This window comes from Hyla sarda, chromosome 1, assembly GCF_029499605.1.
Source record: "Hyla sarda isolate aHylSar1 chromosome 1, aHylSar1.hap1, whole genome shotgun sequence".
NCBI lineage: Eukaryota > Metazoa > Chordata > Amphibia > Anura > Hylidae > Hyla > Hyla sarda.
Genome location: NC_079189.1, coordinates 217554526 through 217568596, shown reverse-complemented (window position 1 = coordinate 217568596; position 14071 = coordinate 217554526). Strand labels below are relative to the sequence as shown.

General features: G+C 42.4%; 1 protein-coding gene across 8 annotated transcripts in view; it reads right to left on the bottom strand.

Moving 5' to 3' along the window:
* The window catches only part of MAPK10 (mitogen-activated protein kinase 10), a 271558-nt gene that overhangs the window by 42729 nt on the left and 214758 nt on the right, over positions 1-14071 (bottom strand). Inside the window, exon 8 of one of the 8 annotated variants that reach the window (XM_056568747.1) lies at positions 9753-9824. The exons of the other annotated variants lie outside the window; for them this stretch is intronic. Within the exon in view, the coding sequence (XP_056424722.1) occupies positions 9753-9824 (72 nt within the window). The remainder of the gene's footprint in view (positions 1-9752; positions 9825-14071) is intronic. 8 annotated transcript variants of the gene reach the window in all.

Here is a 14071-nt window from a genome sequence, read left to right as displayed (position 1 = left end):
GCCTGCAGGACAGCTTGAATATTTTTGGAACTTGTTTGGGGCTGCTTATCCACCATCTGGACTATCCTGCGTTGACACCTTTCATCAATTTTTCTCTTCTGTCCACGCCCAGGGAGATTAGCTACAATGCCATGGGTTGCAAACTTGCGCACTGTGGACAAAGACAAATCTAGATCTCTGGAGATGGACTTGTAACCTTGAGATTGTTGATATTTTTTCCACAATTTTGGTTCTCAAGTATATATTTATTCATACATGTTACCAACATTTAGACACTGAAGACACGTGAGAATAAAGTAGCTACAAATCTAAGACATATACATTTTTTCCTGTAAAGATCTAAAATCAAAATATATCATTATAAACATGTTCATACACTTAATTGTACATACTGTAGAAATAATAAATAAAACTTTACTTCCTTTCTATAAAGCTCCTACTTTTATCTCTACTGCTGTCCTGTCACTTGTAGTTCACTCCGTGCGTCTGAACCTCTCAACATAAGAACATGAAACAAAAAGCAAGACAAAGGCAGATGCATAGAAAACTGTTCACCGTAAATTGTTATAGTAAAATATCATGATCCTTTAGTGAAATGACACCACAAAGACAATTGAATATTGTACTCCTTCAGGGCAACTAGACAGGTATGAAATATTTCTTTAATAATAGTAAAAGCATGGTCCAGAGGAGAATAATTCATAAGATGTGATTAAATATTTAGGCATCATAAGACATAGAAGCACTAAAAAACATGCATTTAGGAAATATGAATCTGTTCCAGCATGACGATTCGGCATTAAATATATATAGCAGGGTTATGCTTAGGTATACACATTTGTTCAGCATATATGGCACCTGAATGGTCTGTGCTTTGTTTCTGATAAGTGGATAATCTGTAAATACAATTTTTCTGCATTGAAATTGAACATTTGCAAATTGTAACGTTTAGTTTACACTAATGTATATCCAGAGTCTGTTTTCTGGAATAACGTTAGGGTCACACACAGCGCATCTGCAGCACATTTTTTAGAACAATCAGCCGCTCATCTAATGTGCATGGTGGCCTCTCTCTACTGATGGCAGATGTCAGGGGGATGAAGTATAAGGGTTCACATTGAGTAAAACCCGCTGAATCTCAGTGAGCGGAGATTCAGTCTGGCAGCCGCCGAAACTGTTCCATTGACGGCTATGCAGAACAATTCTTTGGGCAGAACAATTTTAGCGGCGGAATTGTTTGCCGCTGAAATTGCTTAGTGTGAACGGGTCTCGGGGAAGACCCATTCACACTGATGTTAAAGTTCACCCTGCATAATTCAGCGGGAATAACGTAGTGTGAATGCACCCGGTGTGTTGGGTGTCTACGACCTGATCCCCATTCAGAACACAAGCATGGGGATGTGCATGTGTTTTGGGGGAAAGAAAGAGAAAGCTGTTAGCTATATACTGTGAATGGTCGCTTTAGTGAACATTAAAAAGAGAGCTAAATGACAAATTCAACTCTATATTATCTGTCTATAAGGTACTGATTGCTATAAAATATCTTACCCAAAAATCTGACCCTTTGTTTAAATTTTACTAATCTCAGTGGGGGACATGTATCAAAGATTTTACCCCTGTTTTGTGTGTATTTTTTGCACACGCGAACGTTTTTTGTAGAGCATGTCCTCCAGATGTGGCTGAATCAGGGTACCTTGGAGTGACATCTCTAGAACACATGGATTTATTAACTGCATCCTTTTTTTTTACACCCAAAATTTTGCCGCAAGAGCTGGGTTTTTTTTTTGCGCAAATATAAGCCATCTTGGACTTAACGTAGCAAGATGCTCTAAATCATTGATTCTATTTTCCAAAGAGTGGATTTAGGAGATTACTATATTTACCCGCAATTTATGAAGCTCATTGCGCTTGATTGATAAATTTAGCGCTTCTGCGCATAATTTAGAGTTCGGGAAAAGGGGTAAAATGCTTCTACCATACACAAATAATGATACATGTCCCCCAGTGAGACTATCTCATGACTTAAAATTATACATTCACTTATACTGCCTCTTCATACCCCATTATGATGTGCTGCACTGAGATGAGTACTGCAACTTAAAGGGGTACTCCGGTGAAAACTTTTTTTCTTTTAAATCAACTGGTGGCAGAAAGTTAACATATTTGTAAATCACTTCTATTAAAAAATCTTAATCCTTCCAGTACTTATTAGCTACTGAATGCTACAGAGGAAATTCCTTTCTTTTTGGAACACTGATGACGTCACAAGCACAGTGCTCTCTGCTGACATCTCTGTCCATTTTAGGAACCATGCATAGCAGATGCATGCTAAGGGCAGCATGGTGGCTCAGTGGTTAGCACTGCTACCTTGCAGTGCTGGGGACTTGGGTTCAAATCCCACTAAGGACAACAAAAAATAAAGTGTTATTATAATAATGTCAGCAGAGAGAACTGTGGTTGTGATGTCATCAGAGAGCATTCCAAAAAGAAAAGAATTTCCTCTGTGCTATTCAGCAGCTAATAAGTACAGGAAGGATTAAGATTTTTTAATAGAAGTAATTTACAAATTACCCCTTACCGTCTCTGTCTATGCCGTGGTGATCCCGGACCTCGGGCCGGCAGCTGTTTACCAGCGGTGAGTGCACGCTACCTCTTTTCATTGTATAATTTACAAATATGTTTAACTTTCTACCACCAGTTGATTTAAAAGAAAAAAGGTTTTCACCGGAGTACCCCTTTACATTCAGAGTTGTAACTTATGACTTATGAGCCAACACAAAGAATAACAGAAAAATAGTGAACTAAACCATAGTCCACGATTGTGTTCTACTTTATGACCAGTAGGTGGAGCCCCTACTATTGAAGTATGCATTGTGCTTGGCTGTAAGAATGGATGTATGTGGGAGGAAGTGGTTGCCAAGACACACATGAAAAGCTGCAGATATTAACCTTGAGCTCTGAAACTCTGCTGATGAACTGAGATCTTTTCTAGACAATAGTACTTGGTGGATTACAGTGCACCTGGAGGACAGGAACACTGTCTACATAGAGAATGCACAGATCAATGAATCTGGCTCTGGAAACAGTTATATGTATTAGCACTGTTAAAAGCCGAAATTTTCTAAATTGTACATAAATGTTATCCATCCTAAATGCATTTATGTGTTATTTGTCTGGACATTTATTATATGCCAGACCTAGTACAATATGTACATACAGAATATTTGACAGGTTGGGCTAAATCGGAATCTTGTTTTTACTCTAAGAGCCCATTCACACAGCAGAATATCCGGACCGACATTCCGTGAGCAGCAGGTGCAGACTGAATAAGTGTGGGGCTAGGACCGCTCCGACATGCACCATCTCCATTGACAGCAATGCATCTCCGAGCAGACTCTGACAGAATTTGAATATCTGCAGCAGAATTTTCAGCTGCAGAAATTCGGCATTGTGCATGGTGCAGCAGAATCCGACTACCGTATATACTCGAGTATAAGCCGAGTTTTGAAAACGCCCCCTCGGCTTATACTCAAGTGAACAAAAAAATGTTTCTGGCTTTAGCTGTGAGGGGATGGTCCCGGCCGTCCATCTCCGCCTGTCAATCCCTTCTCAGTGGTCTTAAACCTGCGGACCTCCAGATGTTGCAAAACATGCTGGGAGTTGTAGTATTGAAACATCTGGAGGTCCGCAGGTTGAAGACCACTGCGGCCTTCGTCATCATCCAGACCCCCCTTTTGTTTTCTACTCACCTCCCCTCGGTGGGAAGGGAGGGTGAGCTGGTCCAGGCCATCCATCTTTGGCCATCTATGCTGCAGGGACCGTCCAGTGGGGAGGGTTAGTCGTTCCGGACTATCCTTCTTCATAGGGATGCACTCTTCTACGCTCCGGGCCGGCCCCGGACTAGTGACGTTGCCTTGACGACGATGGGCAGGGACGTCCGTGCGCAGCAGACGTCCGTGACGTCCCTGCGCGGTGGCGTCAAGGCAGCGTCACTAGTCCGGGGCCGGCCCGGAGAAGAGGGCCTCCCGGTGAAGATGGACAGCCCGGAACGACTAACCCTCCCCACCGGACGGTCCCTGCAGCATAGATGGCCAAAGATGGAAGGCCATGACCAGCTCACCCTTCCTTCCCACCGAGGGAAGGTGAGTAGAAAACAAAAGGGGGATCTGGATGATGACGAAAGCTGCAGTGGTCTTCAACCTGCGGACCTCCAGATGTTTCAAAATTACAACTCCAAGCATGCTGGGAGTTGTAGTTTTGTAACATCTGGAGGTCTGCAGGTTGAAGACCACTGAAAGGGATTGACAGGCAGTGATGATGACGAGGGGGGATGATGACGAGGGGGATGATGACGGGGTAATGATGACGGGGTAATGATGACGGGGTGATGATGACAGGGGTGATATTGACGGGGGTCTGGATGATGACGGGGGGGGGGGATAATGAAATGGTGGATTATGTATTTCTTACCCTAGGCTTATAGTTGAGTCAATAACTTTTCCAGTTTTTTTGGGGTGAAATTAGGGGCCTCGGCTTATATTCGAGTCGGCTTATACTCGAGTATATACGGTAAAAACAATGGTTGGCTGCTGAACCAGAGTAGAATTCGGAGTAGAATTCTGCTTGGAAATTCTGACAAGTAAATAGGCTCTTTGGGTGCATTCACACTACAGAGAATATAGTGTAAATGCAGAAATGTGAACAAGCAGAGTGGCAGTGCAAAGAACGGAGAATAGAGTAGTATAATAAGGATCCTGTTTTTATCTTAATATGTAAAAACACTTGTAACTGTGCTGGTGCATGCACCTTATCTATCCCCCCGATTCCCATGTACCCAGCATAGGAGTGTCTTTTTAGGATATACTGGGCCAGTATGCACTGACACATTTTTACTGTACAGGAAAGCACAATCTGAGGGATACACTGAAAAATGCATCCTATATTTATTAAGATGCTGCTGTGCATGGCTTTCTTGATCGGTCCATTCATAGGTATATGGAGTGGCCGTCACTACTAACCCATTCACAAGAGGCACTTGAGAGCCACCATTCTTTTAATCATCAGTACTGTTAGGCTAAGTTTCCACTTGGTTTTTCCACTGCAGTTTTTGAGCCAAAGCCAGAAGTCTATTCAAAATGAATAGGACATATAAAGGAAGGACTTATACTTCTCCTCCCTTAGGCTAAGTTTCTTTTTGGTGTGAAAAAAACGAAAGAAAAAACACCTGAAAAAACGCCAGTGCAATTTCCGGCATTTGGCGTTTTTTTCTGGCTTTTTTTCATTTGTGTTGTTATTGCATGTATGGCCCATTTGGTGTTTTTTCTATTCACATCACAGGCCAGAGAATTGAGCAGAGATGCGATCGCTGTACAGAGCCGCTCCACATCTCTGCAACAGTGGATTTCAGGAGTGATACTCACTATGATCAGTCCTTAATTGCAGGTACTACTACTCCCAACGTGGAGCACACTCTGTTCCATGTTGGGAGCTGTAGTACCTGCAGTTAAGGACAGATCACCGTGGATGTCACTCCTGACACCCGCTATGATCCTCCTGTATAATGTATAGATGCGGACGGCCGCTCTTCTATGGTCCCCTGCACTGACGTATATATACACCTATTCATATTTCCCGCAGAGAACTGTGATTGGCTGGATATATACGTCAGTGCAGGGGACCATAGAAGAGCAGCCAGCCGCATCTATAAATTAAACAGGAGGATCGCAACAGAACCCGGGGCGATCTGTCAATTAGTACAGGTACTACTACTCCCATCATGGAACAGTGTGTTCCAGGCTGGGACTAGTAGTACCACCTAAAAAATAAAGAACAAAAAGTGAAAAACACACACACTACATTTTTTATTATTGCCGGCTATATTTTTAGTGCTCTGCCCGCCCACATAAATTGATCCCTGTTTAAAAATGAATAAAAATGTTGTTATAAAAGGATACATTTCTATAAATACAATTTTTTCCATGATTACTGTATCTTTTTTATTATTATTTTTTTAATGGTACCCTATGAAAATGATTAAAAAATATATCTCCATCACTTTTTGATCGGTAAAGTCCAAAAGAGAATAAAAACCCACATGGCGTTTTTCTTGACGTTTTTTTTTTTACTCCCATAGACATCTATGGGGGAAAAACGTCACGATTTCAGGGGGAAAAACGCCAGTGGCTCAACATGCTGTGATTTTGCTAAACCGCCAAGGAGCTGAAAAACGCCAAAAAAAGAGTGAAAAAATGCCAAAAGGATAAAAAAAAAAAAATACGCCAAACTGAAAAACGCCAAGTGGAAAAAGAATTTATCGATTTCTCATTGATTTACAGCTAACATCTGGCCGCAGCGTTTTTTGGACGAAAAAATGCCATGTGGCAGAATTGGCGTTTAAAAAAAATAAAAAATAAAAAAGACAAGTAGAAACTTAGCCTTATAGATCCACTTCTGACTTTGGCTCAAAAACTGCCAGAAAAAAAAACAAGTGGAAACTAAGCCTAAGGGCCAAAACCTTTAAGTTTTTATTGTATGCTGAAGATCTTTGTAGACAAGCTGTTTTATAAAAAAAAAACAATACTCTCTGCTATATCTGCATATTTTGTTGGACTGTTCTGCCTTCTGCCCACCAGTGGAAACAGAGGAGCTGCTGTCTATCTGTACAGAACCTATGCAGTTATTATTGTGCACAATGGGATTCCGCTACCCAGTGTGGACATTCCCGGAAAAAACCCCGAAAATTTCTGACTATTGAACTTGTTCAATGTTCGGCAGATCTCTGCTCCACAGAAATTGCCATATATGGGGACAGATTCCGAGTGCTGGTAGAACCAACCAGCCCCGAGTGAATCAGTTGGTGCTCATCAGTGCTGCAAGCACTCGGAATCTCCAGACGTATTTCGTCCAGCCGGAGATTCCGCAGTGTGGCCCGGTCTTTGGGCCTAAGCACACTATGGAATTTTCCAGTAAAATTTCACTTAGAAATTCTGATGTCAATGAAATTCATCCACTGAAAGAATGAACATATTTATTATTTCGGTAGAATACCCAGCGGAACGTATTGCCAGCTATGGGACAACCATTGTCCACGCAGTCATAGTGCCTGCAGCCCTCAGAATTTCCGTAGTGTGCATAGACCTTTAGGCTATGATTACATGGTAGAATGTCCACATGGAAACAATCAGTGCGGACATTCCACAAACAGCGGAGCCAGCATAGTTGTTTTGCTCTGACCGTTTCAAGGTCTGTTCAATGCAAAGAAAAAAAGCTGAACGGACATTGTAGCTGATGTGAATTTAGCCTTAGAAGCATGTCAATGTTTTTTCTGTTTTTATAAGAATAAAGTTAAAAAAGTTATATATACGAATAGTAAGTTTTAGTTGACTGTTTGGTTGCTGGACAAATTGTTCCCTTTGGCTTTTGGATTGCATTCCCCTGGATCTGCCACAAGTTGTGTCTATGCACCAAGTCTCCAAATTGGGTTGATAATACCCTGTGCTGAGGTGGGTGCTCATGTTTTTTTCTTTCTGTAACTCCCATGTACAAATGCAGCTCCCACCATCATGAGTGTGGGCTACATCATGGTACCACAGCATTCCAATGCACTACAGCTCTTTAATCTGCTCAGTGCCAAGTGCAATTCAGACAAATGTGTTTGTGAGTAGTGATGCATACATTCTGGCACCCGGCCCAGCAAATGCAAAGTGTTCAGTGATGCCTACAGTGTATGCCTTTCCTGTACTGTGTATGCCTATGCCTCGCCTGTACTTCAATGGTCAGAGCAGCTCACATACATGGCAATTACTCCATTTGGTCTTGGTTTGCAGAACACGGGTCAGGGCATCTCCATTTTCTATACCAACAATTATAGAACTAAGTGATAAGATTCCGCCCATCTATATCTACATACTGTACATCTGCCTGTCTATATCTCATACTGTACATCTGCCTGCCTATATCTACATACTGTACGCCTGCCTGTCTATATCTCATACTGTACATCTGCCTGTCTATATCTACATACTGTACATCTGCCTGTCTATATATCATACTGTACATCTGCCTGTCTATATCTCATACTGTACGTCCGCCTGTCTATATCTCATACTGTACATCTGCCTGTCTATATCTACATACTGTACACCTGCCTGTCTATATCTCATACTGTACATCTGCCTGTCTATATCTACATACTGTACATCTGCCTGTCTATATCTACATACTATACATCTGCCTGTCTATATCTACATACTGTACATCTGCCTGTCTATATCTACATAATGTACGTCTGCCTGTCTATATCTCATACTGTACGTCTGCCTGTCTATATCTACATACTGTATGTCTGCCTGTCTATATCTCATACTGTACATCTGCCTGTTTATATCTACATACTGTACATCTGCCTGTCTATATATCATGCTGTACGTCTGCCTGTCTATATCTACATACTGTATGTCTGCCTGTCTATATCTCATACTGTACGTCTGCCTGTCTATATCTACATACCGTACTTCTGCCTGTCTGCACTGTCTGCATACCTGATTTATCAACTGAGAAGGAATTTGGGTTAAGATGTCTAACCTCAAGCTATGCTACTTTTCAGTTTTGAGATAGAGACTGACTGAAAGAGGCTTTGGTTGTTGCATACAATTTATTACTATTGAGTCTAAAAGTGCATTCACACCACGCTTTTTCAATACAGTTCCCGTACATGTTTTCAATTTGAAAACCATATGGAACCATATTGAAAACCGTATGCATTGATTCTCCATTGAAAAATGGAAGCCAAACGATGCATCCGGTTTTGCGTCTTTTACGGTTTTGTCAATTTTTTTTTACGGTACCCAAAAACGTAGCCTACCATGGTTTTTGGTCTGGGTGAAAAACCGTATTGAAACCGTATATGTTTATTTTAACATGGGAGTCAATGGGAACCGTAGAGAACAGTATGTGCCTACGGTTCCATCTGGTTTTCACCATATGGTTTTTGACTTTGCACAGGTTTTTTTCTTGGAATTTTAATCAAACAAGTGAAACTTTATTCATAATGGAGTGAAAAGTTAAAAATGTATAAATGTATATGTTTTCTTTAAAAACGGATGCCACCGGACATCATTTTTCAAACCGTATACGGGTTAAAAGTTGTACACACGTTTTGATACAGTTAAGTACAGTTTTGAGGAATCCGTTTTTCATCAAAAACCTGATACGGGAACTATATGGCAAAAACGTGGTGTGAATGCACCCTAACCCACGTCAATATAGCCCACAACTGTGTTTTAATCCATAAGGACAAGTGCAAAGGTTGCCATGCGCATATTGCAGTGTCTTCCAATCAAGGTGCCTCCAGTTGTTGCAAAACTACATCTTCCAGCAAGCTGTTGGCTGTCCAGGGCATGCTGGGAGTTGTAATTTTGCAACAGCTGGAGGCACACTGTTTGGAAAACACTTGCATAATGAGATGCTGTTGGTTATTAATAAATGCAGTATATTGATATAATGACAGTTCTACTTTATATAGGATTTGATGGAGGCAGTACAAGCCCTAACACAAAGCCTCTGTTTCATGAATTGTGGTCCTATGGTGGCCGATGTGAAAAAGGCTAAGATGCAGATGAGAAACACTAAAAAGACACTTGAAGTGTTCCCTTAGCTACTTCTGTCATATAGTCTGTTTGTTCTACTTACAGCCAATAATGCAGCTGGCAGTCAGCAGTGAATATTTTATTTTTTTTTGTTAGGAAGGATACGATCAGTGCCGGGAAACAACACAGCACCTTTAATCATTTCTCCCATGATGCACCCCACAGACCACATGTCAACTGAAAACAAATAAAAATAATGGAATGAAGAAACAGCAACAAGTCAACAGAAAACAATGCACATGAAGGGTCATCATGCAGTGTGAGCACTCCCAGCTAGGGGGCAGAACGCTTCTTTTTCTTCTTTAGTATTGTTACTTGAAGGAGGAAATATCTACATATTTACAGTACACTCATTAATCACCTATACGGCGCCTGCCTACTTCTCTAACTCTATACTCCATCCCTGTTCCCTTCAGACCCCTACCTGCTGTCTCTTCTAGTTAACGTGCAAAGGTGAAATTTGTAGTGAGGACACCCCTATTATGCCCATTAACTTGAATGTTTGTAGAACAATAACTGTAAAAAATATATTCTTAAAGGAGTAGTCCAGTATCTAAAAATTCATCCCCTATCTGCAGTTCCACCCCCCGCGATTTCCCTTCCGGGTCCCTGGCTCTATGCATGAATGGATTGTGTCAACCACGGCACGAAGCTGTGGCCAACACACCCAGTCCATGCATCCCTATGATAGAGCCGGAGATACCCGAACGCTGTTTCAACGGCTCTCCCATAAATATACACATGTTGCCCACCAATTTGAGTACAGCGTTTTTGAGGTGGTACTGCAAGAAAGTTACCAGTGCACTACTGGAACACATAAGTAACCTTTACAATAATAGGCTTATCAGTTCCAAGAAAACTCCCTTTAATTTATGAAAACATTTTATGACTTCCTGACTGCTGTATAAAAATAGTCCAATATACACATTGTACATAATCAAACACTATAGAAGACAAACATGTTTACTATTCCTAAGACTAAGAAAATATTTAAGGGAATTAAACGCATGTAAAGTATCTGAAGCAGATTAAGTAAGTAAATAAATAACAGTATAATCGAAAAAAAAAAATTTTTACTATATGTATGTAAATATGTACAAAATAAAAAAAAATATTTACAAATAAAGTTTACATTTTTGGCCACCATTACTGCTTAAAATTACTTAAGATTACACATTTATGCTGGGTTCACACATAGCATTTTGTTCAGTAATTTGAACCAAAACCAGCAGTGGAACCAACACCGAAAAAAAGGTACAAATCTGTCCTATCTAGTTTTTCTCTGTGTCGGCTTCACCCCTAGTTTTGGTTAAAAAATACTGTTAAATACTGACCAAAATACTAAGAGGGATATTTATTATGCGTCATGTTTGGAAGAGGTGTGGCTATGGCCGCAGGGGCGTGCCTGCCCTGCTCGCCAGATTTACCCTGGGAAGCCAAATAATTCATTCTTTTTTGATCTAAAAAATAAAACTGTGAACAAATGTGTAAATGGTCATCATCTTCAATACTCAAGTACCTCTAAGGCTAAATATTAACTGTTCGCAGCAAAGATCTGATGATAATTGATTTGTGTCCAAAATCTATTAGAATAAAATCAAATGAATTAAACTTTTGATGTTCCTGTTTCTGTTTTACTCTGTTCTGTTCTGTTTGTGTCACACTTGACCTTCAATGTGAGCTCGCTTTTGTTTTTGCCCTTACTCTTGTCACATCTCTCATTCTCTGATTTATCTTGGCCACTGATTTGCTTATTAACCCCTTAAGGACCAAGATGATTTTGGTACTCCGGGGAACTTAACACCTGTAACTAAACAACTATAACACCTGTTTACAGTTTCTAGCCCTTTCCTGAGGTATGAGGGTTTATAGTTTGTCTGATAACTGATGATAGTGAATTATCAGATGGGTGTGAACTTAATTTGGGAGTGACTATTAGGTGATGGTGGGGTTTACAGTTAGGGGGTGTGAATGTTGTACATTGAGGGGTTTACATGTTTAATACACCTCCTGACTATATAATCCCACCCATCACCTACATTTTTAAACGAGGTTCACACCCATCTGATGATGTCCCAAATTGTAAGACAAACTGTAAGCCCTCTAGAAACTATATAAAAAAGTGGGTGATCAGGGCACCCTAAGCTTTTTAATGACAGTGGGTTCAAGTCTTCTTTAACAAGGGGTGTGGCCTCCTATATGCCAGAACTGGCATAAATGATGGAATGATAGAGAAAAACTTGCAGCTGGTGCACGTTTAAAAGCGTGGCACATGGACAGTAAAAGATGTGCCAAATTTATTGATAGGCTTGCCTCTCTTGGCATTCCTTTGGTGCATTTTTCCTTATGAACAGCATTTGAGATATAGTTCATGATCAATTCCCAAGGTCATAATGGAGTTACATCTTGGACCATGTGACTCTCAAGAGAGCTCTATGGGAAAAGGGTGTTCTAAGGGTTATCAGCACAAAACACTGGGTTTTTTCCCCGAGACATTATAACTTTCAAGTTAAGCAATATTATTGCATGTTTTCTATGGTGTAGCTAGTGTTACTGACACTATCTAACCTTGCTCGGCGGATCACTAACTATTTCACTGTTGGAGCACACACTGCGCAGCCATAACATGAAAATCCCTGACAGGTGAAGTAAATTATATTGGCTATCTCATGCCAATGGTACCTGTCAAGGAGTGGGATATTTTAGGCAGCAAGTCAACATTCAGTTTTTGAAGTTGTCATGTTGGACATAGAAAAAATGGGCAAGTATAGGGATCTGAACCGCTTTGACATGGGTCTGTTACAGGTACGTAGTGCTCACTACCTACCCAAAGAAATAACAAAGCCAAGGATATCCAAGACTGATCTGTACACAGGGAGAACAGTCTAGTCTACCTGTTATAAACTACCGTAGCACAGATTGCTAAAGACATTACTGCTGCCTGTGATAGGAAGGTGTCAGGATACACAATCAATTTCAGCTTATTGTGTAAGGGTCTATAAAGACCAAACTGTTACGCCGAGCGCTCCGGGTCCCCGCTCCTCCCCGGAGCGCTCGCTACACTCTCCTCACTGCAGCGCTCCGGTCAGATCCACTGACCCGGGGCGCTGCGATACCGCCTCCAGCCGGGATGCGATTCGCGATGCGGGTAGCGCCCGCTCGCGATGCGCACCCCGGCTCCCGTACCTGACTCGCTCTCCGTCGATCCTGTCCCGGCGCGCGCGGCCCCGCTCCCTAGGGCGCGCGCGCGCCGGGTCTTTGCGATTTAAAGGGCCACTGCGCCGCTGATTGGCGCAGTGGTTCCAATTAGTATGTTCACCTGTGCACTTCCCTATATCACCTCACTTCCCCTGCACTCCCTTGCCGGATCTTGTTGCCATCGTGCCAGTGAAAGCGTTTCCTTGTATGTTCCTAGCCTGTGTTCCAGACCTCCTGCCGTTGCCCCTGACTACGATCCTTGCTGCCTGCCCCGACCTTCTGCTACGTCCGACCTTGCTTCTGTCTACTCCCTTGTACCGCGCCTATCTTCAGCAGCCAGAGAGGTTGAGCCGTTGCTAGTGGATACGACCTGGTCACTACCGCCGCAGCAAGACCATCCCGCTTTGCGGCGGGCTCTGGTGAAAACCAGTAGTGACTTAGAACCGATCCACTAGCACGGTCCACGCCAATCCCTCTCTGGCACAGAGGATCCACTACCTGCCAGCCGGCATCGTGACAGTAGATCCGGCCATGGATCCCGCTGAAGTTCCTCTGCCAGTTGTCGCTGACCTCACCACGGTGGTCGCCCAGCAGTCACAACAGATAGCGCAACAAGGCCAACAGCTGTCTCAACTGACCGTGATGCTACAGCAGCTACTACCACAGCTTCAGCAATCATCTCCTCCGCCAGCTCCTGCACCTCCTCCGCAGCGAGTGGCCGCTTCTGGTCTAAGACTATCCTTGCCGGATAAATTTGATGGGGACTCTAAGTTTTGCCGTGGCTTTCTCTCCCAATGTTCCCTGCACTTGGAGATGATGTCGGACCAGTTTCCCACGGAAAGGTCTAAGGTGGCTTTCGTAGTCAGCCTTCTGTCTGGAAAAGCCCTGTCTTGGGCCACACCGCTCTGGGACCGCAATGACCCCGTCACTGCCTCTGTACACTCCTTCTTCTCGGAAATTCGAAGTGTCTTTGAGGAACCTGCCCGAGCCTCTTCTGCTGAGACTGCCCTGTTGAACCTGGTCCAGGGTAATTCTTCCGTTGGCGAGTATGCCGTACAATTCCGTACTCTTGCTTCAGAATTATCCTGGAATAATGAGGCCCTCTGCGCGACCTTTAAAAAAGGCCTATCCAGCAACATTAAAGATGTTCTGGCCGCACGAGAAATCCCTGCTAACCTACATGAACTCATTCACCTAGCCACTCGCATTGACATGCGTTTTTCCGA